This window comes from Lycorma delicatula, chromosome 12, assembly GCF_047948215.1.
Source record: "Lycorma delicatula isolate Av1 chromosome 12, ASM4794821v1, whole genome shotgun sequence".
NCBI lineage: Eukaryota > Metazoa > Arthropoda > Insecta > Hemiptera > Fulgoridae > Lycorma > Lycorma delicatula.
Genome location: NC_134466.1, coordinates 76003609 through 76029874, shown reverse-complemented (window position 1 = coordinate 76029874; position 26266 = coordinate 76003609). Strand labels below are relative to the sequence as shown.

General features: G+C 31.6%; 1 protein-coding gene across 1 annotated transcript in view; it reads right to left on the bottom strand.

Annotated features, from left to right (window-relative positions):
- Positions 1-1326: 1326 nt before the first annotated feature.
- LOC142332814 (uncharacterized) overlaps positions 1327-26266 on the bottom strand; it is a 59348-nt gene continuing 34408 nt past the window's right edge. Inside the window, exons 8-12 of the mRNA XM_075379429.1 lie at positions 21303-21443; positions 16141-16290; positions 7357-7506; positions 6437-6586; positions 1327-3208 (exon numbers count right to left, since the gene is read on the bottom strand). Of these exons, the coding sequence (XP_075235544.1) occupies positions 2219-3208; positions 6437-6586; positions 7357-7506; positions 16141-16290; positions 21303-21443 (1581 nt within the window). The 3' untranslated portion in view covers positions 1327-2218. The remainder of the gene's footprint in view (positions 3209-6436; positions 6587-7356; positions 7507-16140; positions 16291-21302; positions 21444-26266) is intronic.

Sequence of the window (26266 nt, the reverse complement as noted above, 5' to 3'; positions counted from 1 at the left end):
AAAAAACATGATGTATGTATGTATGTGTGTGTGTCGCACTGCTTTTTGCCTTATATTCAGGATTGACTGAACTGATTTTCTTCAAATTTGGCTCAAATATTTCTATAAATGAAAATTTATTCAGAAGGTGGGGGATATCACAGAAAAATAGATTTCAATTTTCTTCAGTGGCATTTTAGAGAAAATTTATCTTTTTCTTTTCAAAAAAATCAATTCCTACCTCTTAAGATTGAAATATATTTTTTTGTTCTTATGTTCTATCTCCTTTGGTTTAAATATTATTCAACATTTTTGAAGAATTACACTTCAATATATATGCGTACATTTTTTATTTTAAACTAATTATTTATTTCCATCAATTAATCTTCGTTAGCGATTCATGGATGTTTATTATTTAATGACACACAACATGTTATTTTATATTTATAGATATATGTGCATACAATTTTTAATATTCTTTCTCAATTAGTTCTAACATACACTTAATTTAATGAAGATCTTTGTAACAATGTCTTAAACTTATAGTGTTAGTTTGTTATGGATTAATAATAGGTATTCTAAAAACTACTGACCATTTTGTGCACTAGATAGTTTATTGTCCAAAATCTCACGGTATATGAGTTTTACTGGGTCAGGTCGAATGTCATTTGAGAGCCGGCAGTTTGAAGCTAATAGATATACAAAAAAATGTTGGAGTTCTTATACTTGGACATAAGGTATTGCGCTGTGAAGATGAGTGGACTTTCTGCAAAACTGATGAACATTTTACAATTTTATTTCGTTAAAAACGCAAATGGTGCACAGGCCCATGAAGAACTTCTGCTGTTTATGGGCAAGGTATGTTATCAAAAGCAACAGCCAGAAGATTGTTCTGGCTTTTGTTCTGGAAATTTTGATGTCCAAGATGCTCCTTGGAGTGGATGACCAACCACAGAAAAAGTGAATGATATTTTGGCAAAAGTCTACACATGTAAACCATCTGAAATTCCCAATGACCTAATACCCATCACCACACAATGTTAAACAATTCGGAGAAAGCTGGCATCAGTGATGAAAAGTGGATAACCTAAGAAAAAAATGTGCAAAAAAGATTGTGACTGAAGTGAGGAGAAACTCCAGAGTCTGTGGCAAAGTTCCCACTGAAAGCCAAGAAGATTATGCTGTGTGTTTCGTGAGATTAGAAGAACATTGAGTCACAAGCTGCTGCCACCAAGCAGTACCATAAACTCATAACTGTATTGTTGACAATTAGTGTGATTGCAACTAGCAGCAATTCAGAAGAAATGGCCTGAATCAGTGAACAGAAAGGATGTCATACACCATCCTTATAACTGCTAGACTGCGTACATCTTTAATGACCTGCCAGCAATCGAGAGAACTTTACTGGAGGTTTTGATGCATCCACCATATAGTCGGGACCTACCACCATCAGCACATCATTTGTTTCAGTCTCTGCAACAACTCTCTGAAAGGTGTTAAATTAGTTTCAAAAAACATCAGCGAAAACAATGTGTCGCAATTTTAATGAATAGAAACCATAGAGGTTCTATAGCATAAGGTACATGATGTTGACAGAAAAATGGTAGAAGAGTATCAATAAAAGATGCATGTGGTCTCAAAATGTTATTTTTTAGTATCAATAAATGTATTCTCAATTTTGGCCTCCAAAGGATCGATACTTTTTAGACAAACTGATGTAAAGGAAATGAATCGTAATACAAAAGTTATTAAAAAACTTTATTAATAGAATTGTTCATACATGATTCCAAATGATTTTATTTATAAACTGATTAGTTCTGAATACTGTATTCAATAATATATAAAAAACAAATCGAGAAATACATTTTTTAATGACGGTTTTGAAAAAATGTTTTTTTTTTTTAAATTTAAACATGAATTTCATCTCACCAATATGAATAGAGATGTGTTTTGAAATAACCCGTTTGACTAAATGTTTTCTTATAAAAATTACAAATGAATTTTTTCTCACCAGTATGAACACAGAGATGCAATTTTAAATTACTCGTTTGACTAAATGCTTTCACAAGTGAATTATTTTACACCAGTATGAACAGTGAAATGCGATTTTAAATTACACCTAAGCCTAAATGTTTTCTTACAAAAATTACAAATGAAGTTTTTCTCACCAGTATGAATAAAAAGATGTGTTTTTAAAATACCAGTCTGCTAAAAGTTTTTTTAAAAAATTGCATGTGAATTACTTTTCAACAGTGTAAATACAGAGGTGAGTCTTTAAACTACTTTTCCAATTAAAGGATTTTTGACAAAAATTACATGTGAATTTCTTCTTCTCACCAATATGAATAGAGAGATGTGTTTTTAAATAACTCTTACTACTAAAAGTTTTCATACAAAACTTACAAGCAAATTTCTTCTCACCAGTATGAATAGAAAGATGTGTTTTTAAACTACCGCTCTGATTAAAAGTTTTTTTACAAAAATTACAAATGAATTTCTTCTCACCAGTATGAATAGAAAGATGTGTTTTTAAACTACCACTTTGATTAAAAGCTTTTTTACAAAAGTTACATATGAATTTCTTTTCACCAGTGTGAATAGAGAGGTGAGTCTTTAAACTACTTTTCCAACCAAAGGATTTTTGACAAACATTGCATGTGAATTTCTTCTTCTCACCGGTATGAATAGAGAGATGTCTTTTTAAATGACCATTAGTATTAAAAGCCTTCTTACAAAAATTACACATGAATTTCTTCTCACCAGTATGAATAAAGAGATGCGTTTTTAAATGACCGTTTCGACTAAAAGCTTTCTTACAAAAATTACAAGAGAAATTCTTCTCACCAGTATGAACAGTAAGATGAGTTTTTAAAGCAGATGGTTTACTAAAACATTTTTGACAAAAATGACATGTAAATTTTTTTTTTACAACATGATTAGATAAGTGTGACTCTAAAGTAGATTTCTGAGCGAAAGACTCCTGACAAAAAACAGATGTATTACTAGGAAGATTAGAAGATATGATGTTCATTTCTTTAACTGTTCTTTCTGTAATTTGCAAGCAGTTTTCTTCAAAAGAAAAAGTGTTGAAATCATCATATTCTTTACCGACGACATTATCACATATACAGTTATTTTGTAATTTATTGCAAACTACACATTTTGAAGTTTGTAAACTACTTTCAGTACTTCTTTCCTCCACATCACCGATAGCTTCTTCATTAACATCCTAAAAAATTAACATAACTGTTAAGTTAAAAATCTATCGGACAAATTTATTAATTTTTATAATGCCAACTACAAATTGACAACTTATACTCTAATATAAAATAGCTTATCTTCATATTTAAGCAAGCACAATATATTTGTTTTTAAGTAGTAAAAATAAAAATTTCATTAGTACAAACACTTAAAACATAAGGAACAAAATGTAAGAAACCCCAAACTATCTGCTACATAGCATACAAACTAAAACTGGTCTGACAGTAGACAATTTTATAATGGCAAATAAAAAAAAAAATATATATATAAAAAAAAATTTACTTAAGTTTAGTTCTGTTAATACTTGTATTAACTGAAAATAGAAATCTGGCAATAAGTGTACATATTTTCCAAACTCATCCTGGATTAAGATATTGGTCATTAAATTTCTTTGTATAACATCAAACACAGAGAAGAGTAATATGATCAGTTTAAATTTATTATTAGATTTTAATCCACTGGAAGAATTGAATGAAATGAAAAATAAGAAAACAGGTTAAGTATTCGATGTGTGATTCAAGTTAACAGTGAAAAAATTATATACTGAAGATCCAAAAATATATAATTTGCCATGAAAATGAAAAAAGTTTTTTTAATCCATTCTGATACACAAAAATCAGAATACCATGAGAAAAGTAATGTCTGCTGCAATAAAACTTAAAATAATTGTAAATTATTTTATCTGCAAGAGTGAGCTACACATTTCTTGAGAAATGCAGTTTTTAAATCACGTATATTTAGATTCATACCAGAAGTTTGTAATGCAATTTATAACCTGCTGAGGAATAAGTTATACATAACTATTTCTTTTTTGACAAATTTTGGTCTTAGGATGTAACTCAATTTTGTGAGAGAATAGAAAAGAATTCTGATAATTCCAGACTGTTTAGTAAAAATAATAAAAGTAACAAAAACTTAACTGTCTTATTTAAAATTTTTTTAACAGTTTTCTGATTTTAAGAGAACATTATGAGGGAAAATTGACATGCAGCATTAACAATACACATTTGGTGTTACTGAGTGAACATCATTTTGCATCAATTCTGAATTTGTTGTAGCATCAACGCCACAGTTCATTGTATCAAGATTTGGTAAAAAACTCCTGCACAATTTTGGCCAAACAATGTGATAAAACTGTACATTAGCATCTTAGCGTGTATGAATACCTGATATTCAAATCTCATAAGACATCACTTAGAAAAAATTAGTTGATTATGAAGTTCCTTATTTTTCTTCATTAGTCAATATTGACCAAATTTGCAGTAATGGTGAAAACATCTCTTTATACACAGATTTATTAAATTTCATTGCTAAGATCTCTAAAATTGGTTAATAGGGCGAACCAAACACTGAATTGATGTTTGTGTTTTATGGTAAATTGTTAAAGAAGGAGGGGGAATTTTTCACAGCCTTCATAGCTCACACAAAGTCACAGACATTTCATTCACAGCTATTTTGGTGATATAATATTTTTAGTAACATGATTAGCATCTTTGTTGACAAAATATCCAGCAATATCACATTCTGTCAATGTAAATTCATTGCTACCATTTAACATGAAAATTTATCATTCTAAAGCACGAACTCTAACAGGAAGTTCATAATCCAGTGCATGAAACGTAACTACACACCTATATAAAAATGATTACAGGTTGAAGGATTTTATTCTGTGTACTATGAGTAATGTTTCCTACAAAGTTTGATAATTCTCTATTGTGTGCAGTTAGCTTGCATGAGCCAATCAGGATGTCTGAACACAAGAAGATGTCACTATTGACATCTGTTTGTCACCGTTTGTTCATTTCTTTGAACGACTGAGGCTGTCTTTCCATGTTTACAGCGAACAGAGAATATTTGTCATTTAATACATCTTCATAAGCATGGAGTATATACAGACAGTGAAAGACTAGTATTTTAGTAGATTTCCAGGTACACTGGTTCCTAATCGATATAGTATAAGAACACAAACTGAGGACTTTGGGGAGATTGGTTCAGTAAAGAAATACAAGTGAAGTGATAGACCACCAGTACTTGAAGAAAAAGCTAAGACATACCTACTAGTATGCGACATAGTCTCAGCAAATCTGTGCAAAAGTTAGTTCAGCAGAAAAAACAACTGTAAAAAGGCAATTTGTTAAATGGTCAGTCTCGTCCCAAATAAAGCGATTCAAAAGTTATTGGCCAGAAACTGTTAAAAGTGAATTCAATACTGGGAATGTTTTCAACAGTTTCTAGTTTATGTTTATGAACTGCCTACAATTTAAGCACAAATATAATTTAAGCTGCCATCTAATACAAATTAAATTCTCTGTGAAAGGAAACTTTAAGAAGTTTTCCTTGTTTTGAGAAAGCTGATGTGTTCTATGGCTTCAAAGAGGCAAGTTTTGTTTTGCTAAAAAGATACTAACATTTCAATCCATTCCACTAATTTTCAGATTTATATTATGCAATACTCATATTACTATTGTATAATCATTTTATTATAATATAATTATTGATTATAATTTAATATACATGAAAAAATGATTCTATCAATGAGTACTGAAAAACCCTAGAAAAATGACATAAAACCACATTAAAAATCCCTAGGAACCCTCAGAAACCTCAAATACCACACCAAAACCTCTATATGAAATATAGATCTTGAAAAGTAACCTCAAAGACCAATAGGAATGGATTTAGGAAGTATAATATTTCCTATGTTTATTCATATATGTGTTTGATGTATGTTTCAACAGCAATAATACAACATACGTTGTCTGTCAGGAGATAAACAATTTGTTATGTTACAGAATTTATGGCTGTGAAACATGTACAGCACCGTAAGAGATCCATCGAAGTAGTTTTCTGAGGACAACAATGTTCATTACAAAGCTGGTTTCTATGAATAGATTATAAATTTACTTGCAAAAATCTATCAACTGCACTTCAGTAGGTATGTTGTGTGATGAGCAACAGTATATTTTGACACCATGAAAAGAAACCACGAACCTTTTATAAAACCTGGCATGACATGTTTATTCTTTTTCAAAAGCAATGACTTTTCAGGAGTGACTTGTGACTCATGTCAGCTCAGCTACAATCCTCCACATACTGTTTTCACCATTTCTTTTACGCTTTTAATCAATGTATCTAGTGTTAAACAAGGATGCTAAATATTAAGTAGGTCATTAAACAGTAAATGAAAATATCTTACTTGTCTAGATGTTGTCAGTTTATCATCTATCTCAGCAACAGGTGCAAACAAACATTCTGTTTGCTCAATTTCATACTTGATTTCTTTTTTAATATTGAAGGATAATGCATTTTCATCCAAAAATAAATTATCAGTTTGTGCATTCAAACTCTGCAACAAAATATAAAGTAATAATAATTTATTAGCTTTATAGAGCTGTAAAACATTTATTCTTCTTACAATCCTAAAATAAACTGATTTTCACAGCAGTAACTCATCTGTGTGAGTGGTTCTATAATAGTATTCAACTGTCATCTTTCAGTATATAATCACACTTTACAGCGCCAGAGCATATAAATAATGAAGACAATGACATTAAACTAATAGATTAATAGAAAAATGTGTGCGCCTAAGCACCATCTAAATGGTTTGGTAAGACACAGCTAATTAGTGGAAACATAAAGAAACACATCAATCCTGTTTGAAAACAAAAAAAGGAGTGGTCTAGAATGGGGATTATCAAAAACTATAATAAAGGTTCTCGTAACTGAATATACTTCAAAAAAGCAAGGATAGAATTGTATTGTTTTACTATTACCTTTGTAAACAGCGTTGAATCTAGGTATAGAATGAATGATCTATAGGCAGCTTTGTGTACAGGATGAGAAATCAGCTCACTGTACTTTCTTTGTTATGAATTGTAAAAAAATATTTATCTACTCTAAAATGGTATGGCAATCTGTTTCATCAAAGGTAATTACTTCCACTATTAACAAATTTTTTTTTACACTATTAGTCAAAATATATCATGTTAACACATGAATGCTGAACAATATGTGGGTAATACACAGTAAATAAAAATATCTTGCTGAATAGAAAAGTTGAGAATTCTTACAATAAGTAGTTTTAACTTCAACAAAGTTAAAATAGAAAAAACTTACTTGTTTAAATATTGTCTGTTTATCAGATGGTTTGGCAACAGGTACAAACAAATATTCTGTTTGCTCTTTTTCATGCTTCATTTCGTTTTTGATACTGAAAGATAATGGATCTTCTTCCAAAAATGAATCAATAGTTTGTGCATCCACACTCTGAAACAAAATATAAAGTAATAATAATATTTTATTATAATAGTGGGACTTAAAATAACCTAGGTTAATGAAATAACACTGAAACATAACAACTGATTAAGTCTAGAGCTTGGAGCTAACTAAAATGTCAAAGATAACACTGTGGAACAATGATTTAGTTTCCTGAGAAACTACAAGTGAAATGATTAAAACATAACTGCTAAATACCAAAAATCCTTAAATTTTATTCCAGTCACACTTAGTTTTCAAGAAATACATCTATAGCTTTTTTTTTTAATTCTGTCTGATGCAAGATTCACAAAACTTTATAAATTTTTTTTCTTACTAACAATTATAATTACAATCGATTCTCCTGTGGAGCCATAATTAAGTTTTAAATAAGTAAGGCAGTGGGTCTGGAAATTAATATGGAAAAGACAAAATACTTTAAAATGGCAACAGGAGGAAGGTGGAAGACTGGTTCGAGAACTGTCATTTAACGATGTGACACTTGAAGCAGTAAAGGAGTTTAAATATTAAAAAAAAAATAAGCTGGATAGCAGCTGGAAATAAAGCATATTTTCTCAGCCTGAGGTCAAGTTAGTAACACATACATTACAAAATTAAAGCCTGTAGAAACTTACGGGTCAGGGGCCTGGTCATGATGAGACATTGCTATGGGTTTTTAAAAGAAAGATTATGAGAAGAATTGTGGAATCTGTAAGAACTGAGGATGGGTGGCATGAAGCGATAACAGGGTATATTGTGATGAGAGTGCGAGACATCAAGCCATGCAGGATAAGATGGTTGGCATATGTGACAAGGATGGGGAGAATCGTAGAATGCCTAACGCGGTCAGAGGGGAAATGTTTAGAACAAGAACACATGAAGGCCTAGAAGAAGGTGGATAGAGGATGTAAAGAGTGATTTAAGAGTCCTGGGCATCAGGTAGTGGTGGATAAAAGCAAAAGACATGGTTCCAACAGGCCAAGGTTCACATTGTACTGTAGTGCCGGTGAAAGAAAAGTAAGTTTTGTTTTTTCCTTACAGGTAGTGTGACTTGCAGATTTTCTCAAAATTGACTGAAATTACATTTCAGGTGTGGTGGTTTGTCCACTATTGCGACCATATGTGACTTGTGTTGTAAGGCCTTGATATTTTTTTATTAAGCTTTCCCACTGCCAGTTAAATATTGAATTAATTTTTTAATATTAATTTGATAAGTCTAATTCATGACTAACTTAAAGATTTTAATTCAAGTTAAAACTTTGAATTAATAACAAATAGGTAAAATACATGAATAAAAAAATTAAATAAAATGCTATGTAGAAAGCTTTATAATGAGAAATAAAGGAGTTATTACCAGAGGTATAAAAATAGGTTAAATGGTGAAACAAGTATAATTTTTTTATACAAATAAAAAAATTGTCATTGTCAGTGGAAACTAGTTAAGCCCCTCATTTGTTCTTATGTTAGTATGAACAAAATAAATAGAATCATAGTAACTTAAAATACATGAGACTGAAGTAGATACTTTTTAGCAGTATCTACTTTTGATACTTTGATACTGTATTTGATAAAAGTATTTGATACTTTCTAGTTACAATGGAAAAATAATGCGTTATTACTTGTATGTAATATTTATACGGACTTGGTTACGGTAACGATTTTTAATAACTTTCACATACCATACTATATGAATTGTATATTTTTATCCCTGTGATAAAAATTAAGTTTATAAAGTAATGTTCAATTGCAAGTAAAATCTGTGTTAGCTCTGATAAGTTTACTTTCGTCATAAAAATGCCAAAGTTGCAAATCTGTATCTAGATCTGCAAAAGGCATTCAACATGATAGAACATTATAGATTATTATTTAAAGTGGAAATAATGGGGATAAGAGGAATCTTATGTGACTGGTGTAAATCAGACTTTGAATTTAGAATTTGAGTATAAGAATTAATGATAAAGTTTGAAGTGCTGTAGGATCAGTTAAACATGGACTCCTGCAGGGATCAACATTAACCCTAATTTTATTTTTATTATACAAATGGATTACCTGCTTAACAGAAACCTCTGAGGAATTTAGTTTTTAATTTTCCATTAACACATCACATTATTACATCGGAAAAAGTTATGAGGTGGTAGCAGATTGAATTCAACTTTATTCAAATAAGGCGATTGCTTGCTGAAAATAGAATTTTGTTAAATGTATCAAAAATTAATTCTGTTGAAATCAATGAGAGTAGAACAATTAAAAATACCACCACTGTTTGCCTGAAGAAAGCTAACTCTGCCTGTCAGAAAGTTAAAATAGCTGGTAATGTAGATTATCTTTAAATAATATTAGACTGTCAATTAACATGGAAATATTTTCTCCATGTTAATTCATTCTTATTAAAGATAAGAATATTTATAAGATTTAGTTCATTCTTATTAAAGAATGAAATAAATCACAGCATAAGGAGATTTTATTTTTTAAGTTGATAATATCCAACTTACACTATTTGAATGTTCTATTGCCATTAATCAATTATAGTATAGAGTTTAGATAGAACATGCAATATGGTCATTGATTAGTAATTAGTTGTACACAAGCATTCAATAACAGTAATTTCAAAACAGTATGAATTTAACATCATTCTTGTCCAGTTCGCCACTACATGTTTCCAGGATTTTAGCATACAGCTGGGAAACCAGATTTAAAGATAAATATAGACGTTATAAAATTAAAAATTTTTAAAAACCCACAAATGTTATAAATAAATAATAAAAAGCAATATTGGTAATATTATTCTTTGTATTGTCAGTTTTAGAGAATAAGAATCTTTTGCAGCGATAGATAAAAATAACAACTTCATCAGCTGTGATTATTACTACTAAATTTTAACATGTCTTCTTGAAAGTTTGGGAATAACAACAATATTTTATGTTATATTCTGGACAATTTATGATGAAATCCAATAGGAGGACAATCTTTCATTAATTAAGAAAGCTAATTTTGGTTCCCTGGTCGGAGACCAGAACAAACCATGCACCCCACATATGTGTTGTTCAACTTGTGCAACTGACCTTCGAGCATAGCTAAAAAGATGTTCAATGCCTTCTGCTGTGCCTGTCATCTGAAGGGAACCCCATGATCACAATTCAGATTGTTACTTTTGTCTCGCAGTGGTTGAGAGTCATACATCCAAAAAAAAAAACATTTGATCACATACCCCAATATACTATCAGCTTAGAGATGTGTAATGCATGATGAAACCTTAATTAACTATTCTGAAAAGGCCAACAAAAGATGATCTTCAGAGTGAAGGATCAGAGAATTTAGAAATGCATCAAATTACTGAAGATGCTGAGGATTATTTGCCACCAGTAAGTAACAGGTCTGCAACTTCTCATATGAAATTGAATGATTTTATTTGTGATCTTGACTGTCTTAAAAAAAGCAGAATTCCTAGCTTTCAGACTACAATAATGGCATCTATTGAAGGAAAATGTCAAAACATCTGTTTATTGTGGTGAAAAACATATACTACTTTTTTTCTTCAAAGGATAATATGGCCTTTTGCATAGATACTGATGAAATTATGAAATACCTGGGATGTGAATGTAAACCAGAACAATGGTGACTGTGTTTATAGATGCTTCAAAGACAAGTTTGAAAGGATTCTACTTCATATATGAGAAATGTATATCCAAGTGTATCTGTTTTCCGTGTTATAAATATGAAGAAGTCATATGAGACGATGAAACTTTTACTTGATTTTGTGAATTACAATACTTATCGATGGAACATATGTGGTAACTTAAAAGTTATAGCATTGCTTGCTGGTATGCAGCTTGGTTATACAAAGCATAACTGTTTCCTATGTTAGTTTGATAGAAAAGCAAAAACATCCCATTACATTGTAAAATAATGGCTTGTGTGCAAACACATGAACATGGGACAAAGAACATTTTACATAAACCACTTGTAGATCCATTAAGTATACTTGCCTCCTCTTCATATCAAACTGGTTTGATGAAAATCTATGTGAATAAATTATGTGGCCATAAATCAAGAACTAAGAGGACTCAAATTACCTACAGGAGAAGTTTCCTAAAATTAGTGATGCCAAAATAAAGGAAGGTATCTTCTTCATTGGGCCCAGATACGAGATCTAATGGAAGATGTACATTTTGATACGTTGCTTCAGCGAACAGAATGGGAAGCTAGGAAAGCATTCAAATCGATTGTCAATAACTTTCTAGGAAAACACAAAACACGTAATTACAAAGAGATAAGTGACAATATAAATGAGACATACAGAAATATGGAATGTAATAAGTCTTTAAAGATGCATTCAGCACAGAAATGTTGCTTTTCCAAGAAACCTTGCAGATGTTTGCGATGAACTTGGTGAGAGATTTCACCAAGAAATATCAAACATAAAATGTCTTTACCGTCTTAGCAGATGCAAGGAAAACAGCCTATTTACATAAATATGTTTAGTTTTTTTTTATTATACTTGTTTGAGAATACTTCAAAAGTCTATCGCCTTCAGAATCATTCTGAATATCTGTCTCGTTAATGAACAATTTCCCCTTTGGTAACAGGGTGAAATTGATTTGGTCCCAGATGAGGCTTCTTTATTTCACAAAAAAATAAGTAAGGTTTACTTACCTCTTGTTACTCATATGTGATTATTATTTAATACATTATTACAGTAATTACTATTATATTTAGTTATATAAGAGAGATTATCTCTTAAGTAAAGGTTTCATTGTAAAACAATTTATTCTGAAAACTTTGAATATTTGAACTGAATATTTTCTATTTCTCTTAAACTACATACCTTATACTATTTCTCTAAATAATGGCCACATGAATTAAGATATTTATTGTGGCGATCCACCAGCTTCAATATACCCTCATCATATTCTTCTGCCGGCAGTCCATTTAGCCAGTGAGTAACAACATTTTTAAGTTCATTGTCAGCCGCAAATTGCTTACCACTCAAAAATTCTTTCAATTTTCCAAACAAATGGTAATCAGAAGGAACTAAGTCCAGACTGTATGATGGGTAATGGTAAATTTTCTATCCAAATGTTCTCAGTAAGTCATGTGTCGGACCCGCAACATGTGGACGTGCATTGTTGTGTGCTAGGATGAAGTCGTCAGTAAGTAGCCCAAGTCATTGATTTTGAATGGTGTGCCGTAACTTACATAGAGTTTTGTAGTAGCTTCTGCATTTATAGTCATTCCTCATGGCATGAAATTGATCAGCAGTATGCCAAACCAATTCCAAAACACTGTGGCCATCAGTTAGCATACAAAAGACTGTGGCTTGACCTTTGTTGTTTTGATTGGTGATTGAGGATGATGGCATTCATTTGACTGCCGTTTTCTCTCTGGTGTGTTATACAAAATCATGTTTCATCATCAGTAACAACTGAATTAAGGAACTTAATTTTTACTGTGTAGTACGCCAAAAATCCAAAGCAGATCCCCTTCAGACTTTTTTATGATGTTCCGTTAAGATGTGCAGCACTCAATGTGCACAGTCCTGTCTAAAGCCTAAATGGTCATGAACAATGCGATCAATAACAGCTCTTGAAGTATCAGGAAAAAGAAGGGTTGGGTTGGAAATCACTGAGCGACGATCTTTTCTGATTTCACCACTGATGTGTTTCAATATACCTTCGGTGATTATCGAGGGTCTCCCTGAACGTTCATCATAAAAACTAATTCTGTTATTTCTAAAACTTTAACACAATTTTCGGACGTTTCTTTCATTCATTACATTATCACCGTACACAGCAACCCACTGCCTATGAATTTCAGCTGGCTTAATGTTTTGATAATTTAAAAAACGTATGACTCCACATACTTCACAGTCGATGGCAACATCAAATTTCCTATTCATTTTATAACATAATAACTCACACGTAATCAAAGATACTATAACACGACTGTTTACGCCGTTTGCGTAAAGTTGTTTTATTCTAATGAATTCAAGGTTATGGTGTTAGCTTATTTCTATCACGCATTATTTCATTGCTGTTTAATCTTAATGTATATATTTGGCTTAGTGTTTTTTATTCTCAACTAATTTCAATATTGTCATAGTTCCTAGAAGTCTATTTCTCTTTGTCGGCCCTGATGTCATTTCTTCAACTTGCGTATTCAGAATTATTTCTTATCTGTCTTACGTAATTCTTTAGTACTTGCTTGTAAATTATTTTTGTTATGTCTTCGTTCTCGAATTCAAACACGTTTTCTCTAATCGTTCTCATACTAACACTAAGACACTTCTCTTCTTTTTTACACACACTCTCTCCTGTCCACTGCCTAGCTGTGGTTTCCCCCTCCTTTCACTCATGCTATCTTTTCGTCAGAGTAGACCAGACTTCACCATGTAAAGACGTCTATGACTTTTCGCTCTCCAACTTTGTGCTAATATTTTCATCGCATTCATACTCGCATACAAGTTGCGGTATTTCTCTGTCAAAATTATCTCTAGTTCTACCCGTCAGTGGTTCGTTATTTCACCGATCTTTATGTTTTGTTTTTGCCTCGTTTCTTTGTCAAGTGTAATCTTCACATTCTGTACATTACTTCTATGCCGAAAGTGCTTCAATTACTACAAACTGCCAATTCTATCGACGCCGAATCTTCTCTAGCTGCTGATTACATTCTCATCGATGCAGAATCTCTCTAAACTCGTTGCTACATTTTTGAGACGCCACGTCCTGCTCAACCTCTAAACCACGTTCTCACCCCCGTATTCCTGATACACCACTGCGGACTACGTCCAGGATTACTGTATGTATTCATTTACTTTCATTCACGAGTTCGTCTCTTACTAATATTTGTGTGCTACAGGCAAGTTCAATTTTCATTATTTACTACGTTAAACAGTTATTTTATCATTAAAAATTTGTGGAACATTCAATTCATCATACCTTATGCATTTTCAATTTCAAGTTTAGTTTATAAACCATTTATTCACTTAAGTACAGTCACGACAGGTGATTTATATAAGGCTGTGTCATCGTTCAGCGCTTAAATAATTTCAATTTGTTGTTATTGTAATTAACTCTATCATTTATTCTTGTAACTTGTTAATCGCTGAGATTAATTATTTTCTATTCATGAACTGTATTCATAATACTTCTCTTAAATTAACCTAAAGCAAATTAATCCTAATGTGCAGTTATGTTTTAGGACTTCTTTGTAATTTTATATTTTCAAGAATGCTTATTTACCAAAGTGAACTCTATTTATATGTTTACTTATTTCAATTTGATTATTGTAATTAATTCTTTTTGTACTAGAATATCATTGTGGCCTTTTTTCTATACTAAACTAGAATTACATGTTTTAGTTATTTAATGACTAGTTTGTTGTTCATAAATCAGGAAAGACCAGTGCCAATAATTAGGATTTACTGTAATTTATTTTTCTAAGTTAATGACATCTGTTCATTGCTAATTTTTCAATATTACAGCATATGTCAGTAATGTAATAGTTTTCCAGTCAGACTATGTTTATTGATGTTTTTGTTTTTCTAATTATATAATTGTAAATCTCATTTTAATATTATTATTACTGATATGCTGATTTCAGTTGATATTTCTTATGTGAAATTAAGTTATGTTTATTTCATAATTTCATTTAATTTAAGGTTATGCTTTAACATAAGTTCAGTTGTTTTACATAATTAAAGTCCAATTTCTTTTGGAAAATACGAGGTGTGTGTTTTTTGTTAACTTTACCCAACAACGACAAAAATGCAGTGTGTACATTACTAGTGTCGTCATGAATGAAAAATGTTTACCAACCTTAAGGAGAGAAATTTTCCAGCGGTTTTTACTTTAGAGATATCCCTCATAAATATACTTAAGACATGTAAATAAAACACACTCTTTCACTCCCTAAAAACTGTGTAAACATAGTCTTAATCACTAACAAACACATCTGCCTAAATATATTTCATGTATAGGTTACTGAGTGTCAACAGATGACAGCACATGAAAGGAATGTGTATTAGTATTCCTACTATGCTGCTGCAGTATTCATAAACATTCATTACAGGCCACAATATGTATAAAAACAATGAAATAAGGTTGTGACTTAGGAATCACCACAGATCCTCATAGCTTGTACTTTAAAGTGGTGTGAGGAACAAATGAGTACCTTGTGACAACCAATGTGTTAATTATTTTATTATTCTTGTTTGGGAATACTTTAAAATTGTCAGATCCTAAATATTGCTTGAAATTTTCTATACATTCTATTTGAACAATGTACAAATTAAAGTGAACACTCTTATTTAGTGATTTATATTTAATTAGTAGTAATAATTAATTTGAAAGCATCAAATAAATTATAGAGAAAATAAACATCCTTTGTTTAATCTCACTACATTTTCTTTGTACCATATTGCAGTAGAAAACATTTGTATATTGTAAAATTGGCAAACCACCACACACTCTATTAATAACTTTTTTTTACGCTACAAATCAGAATATCTCATGTTAAACACGAATGCTAAACTTACATGGGCCATAACAGTAAATAAAAGAATGCTGATGCATAGAAAAACTGAGAATTCTTACAATACATAGGTTTTATATTTTTAACTTCAACCAAGTTAAATTAAAAATAGCTTACTTGTTTAAATATTATCTGTTCATCATTTGTCTTGGCAAGAGGTACAAACAAGAATTCTGTTTGCTCTACTACATGCATGCTTTCTTTTTTAATAGGCAATGATAATGGATCTTCTTCCAAAAATGAATTACCAGTTTGTGCATCCATACTCTGCAAAAATATAATGTAATAATAATATTTTATTATAATAGTGGAACTTAAAATAAGCATGATTAATGAAATATTACTGAAACATAACATCTGATAAAGTCTAGACCTTGGAGCTACCTGTATTATCAAAGATATTTTAAGATATGTTATGGATCAACAGGTGTTCCAAAGCACCAACCTATGTCAGTTATATAAGCAAACGATTTATTATAAAAATAATGTATGTTTTAATAAATACCACAAGAAAACCAGTTTTATGGAATAACTGAAAGACCATAGAATTTCTAAATTAAGAAATTAAATACAGGTAACAAGAATAAAGGTCAATTTAATTTATTATCTAAAAATATTTTGCATAAATGCAGATGTTTTAAATAAACAAACACAATTAAACATTATGTAAGTATCACGCCTAGGCAATTAATATTTATAAAATAGAAGAAAAGTTAGTTCTTACAGAATAAAAAAATTTGGAGAAACAATACCAAAAGAGTAAGTTGCCAGAAACATAATATCAAGTAGTATTCCATGAACTATTAGAAGTTTGTGAGTCAACTGAGGTGTCATATAACCTGACCCTAGTTAAAACTTCCTCGCACAACCATCCTGGATTGTCAAATACCAAGGTACTTATTTATCTCTTAGCATAATATGACAGAATATTTCAATGTTATACCATGTTTCTAACACAAGCATAAACTCAGCCTGCCTTGTTTCATTGACCAGCTACTTTCGCTCTTTCCATGTTCATTAAATCTGAAAAAGTAACGTGTCGTGTGAAAACTTCTAAAACAACAGCCTCTCAAACCCCTTTATCAAGCTTTAATAAACACAAAGATTTTTTGGAAGAAAATTTCAGGGAAGCAAGCAATTAACTAAAAATCTAAATTTATTAAAGTTTCTGGTAATGCCAAACTGCATATATCTTGTGTGGTACACAGAAGCCATTGTGAAAAGGTTAAAAATTTAGTAGAAAAATATGCGTTTACCTTTTCTTATAGAAAGTTTACAAGAACCTTCTACAACCATCTTACAGAGAATTGACCAATCAGAACCAGAACACCAACTTTTAATTAGAAGTGAAATTTATATGTAGGATATGATTTCAATTGCAAAAACACAAGCAGATGGAAACCTGCCTAATTTCCATAAATATATTTAATGTTTTTATTACACTTGTTTGAGAATACTTCAGAGTATTTCACCTTCAACATCATTCTGAATATCCGTCAAGAAAGGAACTTGTATTAGTATTCCTGCTGTGCCATTGTAGTGTTTGTAATCGTACATTGTAGGCTACAATATATGCAAAAACAAAGAAAAAAGATTGTGATTTTGAAACCCCCATGGATCCTCAAGGCCTATACTAAACTGTCGTGTGAGTTCCTTGTAGCAGCCAAAGTGTTAAGTTATTTATTATACTGGTTTGAGAATACATCAAAAAAGACAGATGACATAACATTTTGAAAGACAAATATTGCATAACATTTTCTCTAAATTACATTTGAACAATGTACAAATGCAAGAGAATACTTAGGATTTTATTTATGTATACTAGTTGGTAATAATTGACTTGTAACATCAAAACATTTAAAGAGAAATTAGATATAACATCCTTTATTATCATTACCGTTTATGACCGCAAAGGATCGCTTTAGTTACTCCATTATTCAAGTCTCATCATTGGGACTAGTTGGGCCTTGTGGCCCTACCAGTACTTTTTCATATGTTCCCATCTTTGTGCCCTTTCTGGTATTAAAAATGTTTGTGTTGTGAGTTTTTTCATGTGAGTGTGAAACGAGTGTTTTTGTTCTTGATTTTCTTGTTTAATTTTATTTTATCTGTGGTGTAAGGCCAATTTCCTTCAGATCCTCTCTTATTTCTCTCATCCACCTGCATCCTGTCTTGGTGATTTTCAAGTGAAGATTGTACTGTATTAGCTATTTCAAAGTCTTGAATCTTACATCCTCATGATATTCCAAAGAAACCTTGTCTCTTCTTACGCAAAGTATCAATGACTGGTTCTAATTCTTTATACATGACTTAGCTGAGAACAATCCACCACTGCCCGTCTTTCTGGTACTTTTTATTGATCAGGTTCTTCCAATTCTTCTTTCAATTTTCGGGAGTCTGTGTCTTTGATCATTTATTCACGTGGAAGAGTGTTTCTGCTGCAAAAGTGGCTTCTGGCTTTATAACTATGTTGTAGTGTAGTTGTAGTTAATTGACAGGTACTTTTTATTGTATCGGGTTAATTTTTTAGCTTCAGCTGGTTTGTTTCATATTATTTGGGTCAAGTTTTTTTAATTTAGGTTATCTTTATTATTTCTCATCAGTATTTAAATCGGGTAACTATTTTGATTTTATTACAGTTTATGTTTATTTCTTTTAAGTTGTTGGTTTTTGGGACATATTTTTGTCTTTACGACTGATATTTTGAGGTCAATTTTATTTGGAATGTTTTGAAGTTCTAATATCTGTGATTTAGCTTTGTCGATATCATTTTCTAGCACTGCCAAGTCATTGTCGAAAACAATTTGAATTGTTCTGATTTTTTGGCCAATTTTTACTTTTGGGGGCATTTTTACAGCTACTCCCTCATTACCATTTCTATAACCCAGTTGAATAATAGTGGTGAGAGCCCATCACCTTGGCACAGTCGTGTTATGTTTTCAAACTATTCTGAGAGCTCGCCTCTGAATTTTACCTTCGAGTGTTTGAGAGGGTCAGTTTTGTCATGTTTTATCCAAGGCGACATAGAACTTTTAATATGAATTCTCTGCGTTTGCAGTCATAATTTCTTGAAATCTACAAATTCATCATGTCTGGAGTTTCTTTTTTGTTGTAATCCATTATGAGCTCAACACTCATGAACTGGTCTGGACAAACCACCATAGTCTGAAACCTCCCTAGTATTCTCCTAGTTCTTTCTCAAGTTGTGAACTGATCCTGTTTAGGATGATTCTTGAAAGAATTTTGTATGTTGTATCTGAGAGATACAACAGATTGTGGTTTCTGCAGAGATCAATGAGTCTCTGTTCATTTTTGATTTATTTGGGCAGGTCATTTTACGATGATGTCGCCATATCTTCTTTCTCTGCCTAGTTGTGTTGAAGTCTCTGATTAATTGTTTAACATGGTTTTTGGGGATGTTATTTATCATCAGGTCAACTAGATCCCAGAAATCTTCTGTTTCTTTATGGTCTTTTGGAAAGTTATTTTTATCATTAATAGGTGCATTGGCATTTATTATAGTATAGATTTCAGTAAATGCTTTTAGGGAGTGTTTATATTGTTGGGGATTCTGACTTTAATTCTTGCATGGAGTTAATTTTGACTAAAAAGAATGTTCCAAACTGTGGGACATTTTTCATCATCATTCTCTTCCTAACACCTTTGTAGAGAGACTACATCCTTAGGAATCCATGGTGTCCTGGTCTGTATTTCTTATTTCCTGCAGACCCATGATGAGGATTTTGTGCCAGTTATATGATAGTTATTATTTTTAGTTTACCAGTCTGCATGAGCAAATTTACATTGTGTCTGGAAATGTAGGTTATTTGCTTTGGTTATATTTAGGACTACATTTTTCTTGTTCGTGTGTGTAGTGTTGGGGTATTCCAATGCCTCCAATTGCATGTTATCATCTAAGTGGCAGCCCGCAGTATGCGAATGCTGCCTTTTCTGAACTCTGGTGTTGCTTGGTCCAGATGGAGAAGAATTCCTTAAAAGACCTTTCATGGCTGACTGCGGAGGGGGTCACTTATGGTGGGACTAGGTTTTGAGTTACAACTCTACATGTGATCTAGTGAGGTACAATTTGATTACAAATAAAGCTGTAGAGTTTATTTACAAAATTCTCCCATTTGTTCCAGATATATTTAGGCGCACTTCGTGGAGGGTCAATTTGACCTTCAAGTTGTTACTTTAGAAAAAATTTAAAAATTCTAATCCAAAAAACATTATGCTCAACACCTTCTTTATTGCAAATAGTCCTACAATGTGGGGAGAAACTAAAAAACCAAAACTATTAGAACAGATGCTGATTGTAATCCCATGTAGACTATCTACACTTAACAACTAACTGCAAAATACAATTTACATCTACTAAATTTTCTTTTACTTTTGTTCTACGTTAACATACTAATCAACCTATTAACTTTTATATCAGTATTCAAGGGAAGAACTTCCATAAAGTTTTTACACTGAAAGAAAGGAAAAAGCCTTTTAAGTTTAAGAGGGCCTCCATACATTTATTGCAATGCTACACAGAATCCAAAAGCTCAAAAAACATCAATTTTTCTTACAGTCATAAAATAAATTGATATTCACATAAATAACTCATCCAATGAGTACTTCCATAACAGTAAGCAACTTGCATCTTTCAGTATATAATCAGATTTCATAGCGCCAGAACACAGATTTATTGTAGGAATGGTATTAACTAAATCAATCAATAGAAAAATGTTTCATCTAAGCACTCTAAATGTTTGGTAAAAGATACACTTGTGGTGGAGACATATAAAAACATATCAATCTTGTTTGAAAATAAAAATGCAGTGACCTATAATGGGGATTATCAAAAACTATAACGCTTCTTGTAACTGAGCATGCTTCATAAAAGAAAGGATAAATTTGTACTGTTTTAATACTATCATTGTAAACAATGTTGAATTTGAGTATAAAATGAGTAATGTTTAGGCAGCTTTTTTTTATAGCATGCGGCATCATCTCACTGTATTTTCTTTGTTACATATGGTAACAAATATTTATCTATTGTAACATGTTAGGGGCAATCTGCTCATCAAAGATATATACTTACCTATACTGCATTAATAACTGTTTTTTACAATATAAATCAAATTATCTCATGTTAGACATCAATGCTAAATGATAAGTGAGACATAAACAGCAAATAAAAATATATTGATAAATAGAAAAACTCAGAATTCATACAATAAGCCGGTTTTATATTTTTAATTTAATCAAAGATAAAATAGAAAATAGCTTACTTGTTTAAATACTGTCTGTTCATCATCAGTCTTAGCAAGAGGTACAAACAAATATTCTGTTTCATGCATGTTTTCTTTTTTAATAGGCAAGGATAAAGGATCTTCTTCCAAAAATGAATTACCACTTTGTGGGTCCATAGTCTGTAAAAAATAAAAATTAATAATAATATTTTATTATAATATTGGGCCTTAAAAGAAAGGTGGTTAATGAAATATTACTGAAATATAACATCTGATAATGTCTCATAATAGCAATAAGGAAATGTATTGATGATATCAAATATATTAGCCAAGTTAAAAAAGCAGAAATAAAATACCTAGAAAGGAGTGGATTACTACAGGAATAAAACACTCCTGTATGAGAAAAGAGTTACTATATAAGAAATGGAAATAAGAGTCCAAGAATGAAAAATTGAAAACTGAATGAAAAACTATGATAAAAACTTAAGGAGAGTTATAGAAATGGCTAAAATTAATTTTCATAGTAAATTAGTCAAAAAAAATTGTGATAATAGTAAGAATTTATGGAAATTTATTAACTCAAAAAATGGAAATAAGGTAAATAAAATTAATGGTATAAATTACATTTATAATCATAGCAAGAACAAAACTGAAAACCCTAAAGAAAAAGCGAATATTATGGATATATATTTCTGTGGAATAGGAGATATTTTAAGCAAAAAATTTTACAACTGTTGAATATGAGTGTAACACTATCACCTACAAATGAAAAAACTATATTTAGGTTCTGCGCTATATAATAAATTACATAATGGATTAGATAAAATAATCCAATGCTCATTACATTTTTGTACCTAGCTAAAGCATTTGACTCTGTATACCAACAAATGTTGTAGGAAAAGAAAAACTTTAAAACATATGCAAACTTATTTAAATAACAGGCAACAGAATGTTAAAGTTGGAGTAGCCATAAGTGAACATCGGAAAATATCAATAACAGTTCTGCTAGGTACAATCACAGAACCCCTATTACTAGTATAACAATGATGTTCTTATGGATATGCCTGAAAGTGTGGTTTTGTCATACGCATATGATGCAGCTATAATTGTGACAAGCAAAAATCATATTGAAGTTAATAGTAAAATGAATGAATAATTACACAATATTTCAAATTTGCTGGCCCTGAATAAGTTATCACTGAATGTAGACAAAACAGTATTTATGTTCGGAACCTACAGTAATAGTGAACCCATGGAAATGAATGTAAAAATCAGTTTTTTTTTTGGGGAGGGGGTGAAAAACGTTTTTACGTTATTGCATGGAAAACAAGAATATAAAATATGAAATCTAATAATACAACCATAAAAATTAAAAAAAATAAAACAAACTCGAAATTTAAAAAATTTAAATACAAAAGCAAAAATATAAACTTAAATTAAAATAATAAACACAACACATATAACTACTATCACAGCTGACATACTAAAAATTTAATTATAACCAATATCACAGATTAAAACTTATCTACTGTCACAATTAACAACTTTATTTACATATATATATATATATATATATATATAAAACAAAAATAAGAAATTAAACAACACTACTAAAAAGTATTTAAAATACTAACACTTCAAAGAAATAAAAACACCCGACCCAAAACTTCTTTGTTATTGCCCAGGATTCGACAAATGTTCCTGGGCAATTTAAATTTACAATGCAAGGCCGCATAACGCATGTGATTTACAAGGATGTGACGCACAGTCAAGGGACAGTTGCATCATATGCATACTGGTGCATTTACTGCTGACATCAGATACCTGTGAGTAGCTCTTGCGTGTCCTACCTGCAATCAGCAGGGGACCACTTCCTCATGGCGAATTATTCTTATGAGAAATGCTACGGCAACACAGAACTTTTAATGTGCCAGAGTTTGTTATCTACTGCAGATGTTCAGTCATCTTGCCACTTTGCGTGAAGAGTAAGTTTTACGTAGCTAATAAAGGTGGATGCAATAACATGGGTAGTGAAGGCTGTGCCTTTAGCAATGAAATCTGCATGTTCATTACCCAGTATCCCCATGTGGCAAGGGACCGATCAGAAACTCACCTGTATGTTGCGATGATTCAACTCAGCGATTGTATTGTACATTTCCATGACGATAGGATGTCTGGAATAAAACTTCTCTAAGGCTTGGAGAGCACTACACGAGTCGCTACAAAAAAGGATATGACGGTACTTAGGGTTAATAATTTGAAAGCCTTATTTATAGCATATAATTCAGCAATAAAGACACTCGTAATACCAGGTAGACTAAACATATAGGTTTGATCATTAACAATAAATATGCATCCAATGGTATCATTCTGTTTCGATCCTTCCGTGTATACTACTGCATCAGGGTTTGTCTTGGAGAGAATATAGCGAAACATTCCTAAAAGAAAATAGGTGGTGTTGATTTGTTATTGTATATCATGAGGTCAAAAATAAAATTTATATGGTTGATTCTCCATGCAGGATATGAACACAGATATATTGGAAAAATAGAAGGTGCGTCAACATTTATAAATGCGGTAAATAAAATGTAATATGCAATAATAACTGGTCTGTGATCACTACCACGCAAGTCATCATAAACAGACCAATTAAGATAAGGGAGTAAACTCAGCAAGCATATGAGTGGTCGATGTAACAGATGATAATCCATCATTCAGAACACAAAGGTCCAAGTCTCACACTGTTTATCATATATTGTTGAGAGGAGAAAAAATATGAGCCCCAGGAAATATGGTATGCATTGAAGCCTCCTACTATTAATGATGGTGATGGGATTTGCATGAGGATATTTGATATTTTTAGACTACTGAACTCAGAGTTTGGTGAGAGATACTAATTGCAGATATGCAATTTGAAGGGGACAGAGATGTTCACAGCAACAGCAGGTGTAACAGTAGCTAGTGGTATCCTTGTACCTGACACCTGATTCCGGTGAAACGAGATTCCATGTTAAGGTGAAAAAGGTTGAATATAGTAAATATTTAGGAATGATTATTGATTTCAACTTGAAATGGGATAAACACATTGAGTATATAATCAAAAAGACTAAGTACCTAATATTTATATTTTATAAACTATCGAGAATCATGAACAAAAAAACGTTAAGTATAATACATTACAACTTTTTCCACAGCTTAATAAATTACAGAATTATTGCATAGAGTGGCGCATACAAAACATGCACATACTTAATACACTCCCTCCAGAAAAGAATATTGAGAATAACTAAAAATAATTTTAGTGAGAAATTACCGATGAACATTGAACAGATATTTTCTTATCATCATTAAATTACAAAATTAATTCATCGATTTCAATAGTACAACAAGAAATAAATGTATTCCAATGCCGAGAATAAATATGACCTTCAGAAGCAGTTATATCAAAGCTATAAAAATATTTAATCTACTGCCAAATGATCTCAAAAGATTGGTAGGAAATAAAAGTACCATAACAGAAACCTTAAGAAATGGATTATAATGAGTATTCAAGTTTTATGTTTTGCTTAAATTTTAACGATTTAACTTATTAGGTGCCCTAGTTGGATTTTTTGAATTCTATGCTTAAAAGGATGATGTATGGTAATTACTGTTGGAAATATTTATAAGATGTATATCTCTGCCTCCTCTATGAATCATGAGACCTTGCCGTTGGTGAGGGGGCTTGAGTGCTCAGGGATACAGAGTAACTGGACCGAAGGTGCAACCATATCGGAGAGGTATCTGTTGAGAGCCAGACTAAGAAATGATTCCTGAAAGAGGGCAGCAGCTCTTTCAGTAGTTGTTAGGGGCGTGAGTCAGGACGACTTAAACGGCCGTATCAACATCACTCAGTCCTCTGAGTACTGCGCAGCTGAAAGCAATGGAAAACTACAGCTGCTTTTTTTCCAAGAAAATGTGGCTCTCTGCATTTTCACATAGCAATAATGGAGGCGCCTTCCTTGGTAAAATATTCCGGAGGTAAAATAGCCCCCCGTTCGGATCTCCGGGTGGGGACTACTAAGGAAGGGGTCACCAGAAAATTAAAAAATAACATTCTACGAGTCGGAGCGTGGAATGTTAGAAGCTTGAAAAAGGTTGGCAGGCTAGAGAATTTAAAAAGGGAAATGGGTAGGACAAATGTGGATATAGTAGGAATTAGTGAGGTTCGGTGGGAAGAGGAAGGCGATTTTTGGTCAGGTGATTTTAGAGTAATTAACTCAGCGTCAAATAATGGGCAGGCAGGAGTAGGTTTCGTGATGAACAAGAAGATAGGGAGGAGAGTGGAGTATTTCAAAACGCATAGCGATAGAATCATTGTAATAAGGATAAAATCAAAACCTAAACCGACAACGATTGTTAACGTCTATATGCCTACAAGCGCCCATGATGATGATGAGGTAGAGTGTGTATACGAAGAGATTGATGAAGCAATTAAACACGTAAAAGGAGATGAAAATTTAATAGTAGTTGGAGATTGGAATGCAAGCATTGGAAAAGGCAAGGAAGGAAATATAGTGGGTGAATACGGGCTGGGCAAAAGGAATGAAAGAGGGGACCGACTTATAGAGTTTTGCACGAAGTATAATTTAGTAATTGCCAACACCCAATTTAAAAATCATAATAGAAGAATATACACTTGGAAAAAGCCAGGCGATACTGCAAGGTATCAGATAGATTATATCATGGTTAAGCAAAGATTTAGAAATCAACTCGTTGACTGCAAAACTTACCCTGGAGCAGACATTGATAGCGACCATAATTTGGTGATAATGAAATGTAGATTGGGGTTTAAAAACCTGAAGAAAGGTGTCAGAGGAATCGGTGGAATTTAGAGAACCTTGAGGAAGAGGAGGTAAAGAAGATTTTTGAGGAGGACATCGCAAGAGGTCTGAGTAAAAAAGATAAGGTAGAAAATGTAGAAAAAGAATGGGAGAATGTTAAAAAGGAAATTCTTAAATCAG